The sequence below is a fragment of the Musa acuminata genome, chromosome BXJ1-6, assembly GCF_036884655.1.
Source record: "Musa acuminata AAA Group cultivar baxijiao chromosome BXJ1-6, Cavendish_Baxijiao_AAA, whole genome shotgun sequence".
Classification (NCBI taxonomy): Eukaryota; Viridiplantae; Streptophyta; class Magnoliopsida; order Zingiberales; family Musaceae; genus Musa; species Musa acuminata.
Window position 1 is genome coordinate 22,317,501 of NC_088332.1, and position 1,660 is coordinate 22,319,160.

At 47.0% G+C, this 1,660-nt stretch overlaps 1 protein-coding gene across 2 annotated transcripts in view; it reads right to left on the reverse strand.

Annotated features, from left to right (window-relative positions):
- Positions 1-1,423, reverse strand: part of LOC135676628 (U3 small nucleolar RNA-associated protein 18 homolog) — a 2,426-nt gene extending 1,003 nt beyond the window's left edge. Inside the window, exons 1-2 of one of the 2 annotated variants that reach the window (XM_065188015.1) lie at positions 1,061-1,423; positions 1-855 (exon numbers count right to left, since the gene is read on the reverse strand). The exon at positions 1-855 is cut by the window's left edge and continues 1,003 nt beyond it. In XM_065188015.1, coding sequence (XP_065044087.1) covers positions 1-850 — 850 coding nt within the window. In that variant the 5' untranslated portion in view covers positions 851-855; positions 1,061-1,423. Of the gene's footprint in view, positions 865-1,060 lie in introns of both variants that reach the window. The other variant, XM_065188014.1, reaches the window with a different exon arrangement.
- Between the last annotated feature and the right edge of the window lie 237 nt (positions 1,424-1,660).

The window sequence follows — 1,660 nt, forward strand, 5'->3', positions numbered from 1 at the left end:
CAGCAGTCAGCAGCAACTGACCATTTCTGTGAAACTGGACTGAGTTAATTGGACCATTAGAAGGTTCTTCAGCATTAGCATCCACCAGCCTTGAGTACTCCAACAATCCAGGCAAAAGTTTGGTACCGCCCTTTATGACAAGCTCATCATTGCCCCGAAGAATATCATCACCCTCAGCACCATCAAAGCCACGAGCAATGGTGAGATCACTTTCATCATCAGACTCATCCTCAGAAATGCCACGGCGAGCATACTTCCAATCAACATTTGCCCATTCTGTTCCTGGGTTTAACTTAGCATGCTGAGCACGCAATCGAGCAACATAGTCTGCACCTGAGATCACATGCTCGTCAGCCTCCTTCCTCAGCTTCCTCAACCTATTAACACGGACTATGTCAACCTCTGTCCTTTCTTCCTCCTCGTCAACCCAGACGGGCTTCCGCTCTTCACTGAGGTCTTCTTTGCCCATAGCGCACAAGTCGTTTTCAAACACAACCATCTCATTGCTCGTAGACCTATCCATGAAGAACAAAGGGGCATCCTTGGCCACCTGCTCCTGGCCATCGTCATCTCCGTAAGTGTCCTTGTCGAATTCAATGGGAGTGTAAAGCTTGCCAAACAAGAAGCCCTCAAGCCTCTTCATCTCCTCCTGTTCAGTTTTGCGTGCTTTTTGCTTTGACGAATCATCAGAATTGCTCCTCCTCCTCTTCTTCGATTTTTTCAACTTGAGTTCATCAACTGGCCCTACTTCTTCATCAGCATGTGCAATCGGAGACACATCAGCTATTTCTCTATCAAGTTTCTTGTCCCTTTGTTGTTTAAGAACAGCGTTTTGGGAAATTAAGCTCATTTTAACTGCAAAAACTGCAATATTAATAGAAAATTAAAGCAAACAAAGGCCGTGACCATAACTTAAAAACGGAAACCCAGTGCAAGAAGCTTCAGCACAATTAAAAGTGAAAAAAAAAAGGTCGTTTTCTAATAAACAGATGGCATCGCATTGCAATACGTCAAAAATTTCCGGTTTGCTGTTATGTTTTTCTATCTTTTCTTATATTACCTGTCTTCTAGTGACCTCTAATGTTCTAACAGAGGGGGTGCCGCTGGTGACTGTGGCCTGAAGGCGGTGGTGCAACCGATGGCGAGGGTGGCGAAGGCCCAAACTTTCCAAGTGTCACGCACCGTCGAGAAGCCGACGTAGAATCACAGCAAGGAAGAAGCAGAAAAAGAGGCGAGGCTCGGCGGCAAAAGCGTAGGAGGACGCGGGGCTACACGGTAGCGCAACGGGTGGGGACAAATAGAGAACAGCAGGGTGAGAAAGAAGAGTGCATGCGCCGAGGGTGTAGTAGCGTGGCGACAGGCGGGGAGGCCGGGCGGTGCGGCGGTCTATGGTACTTAAGGTTTCGGGAGTTTAGGGCAGACAAAACGGTAAGTAAACCGGTCTTCGTTCGAGGGTTTTATGTCATTATGCACTTACCAAAATTACTCAATTACCCCTATCAACTCCATGAGCCTTCCCCGCATGCCAACTTAAGATACGACTTGAGTCCGGACACACGACACACGCCGGTCATAATTTACTTGGTGGAGTGAGACGAAAAGATTGAAGTTCTCTACAAGCTGTAGCATTTCAAATTCCAATATACAGGTGGCAAGAATC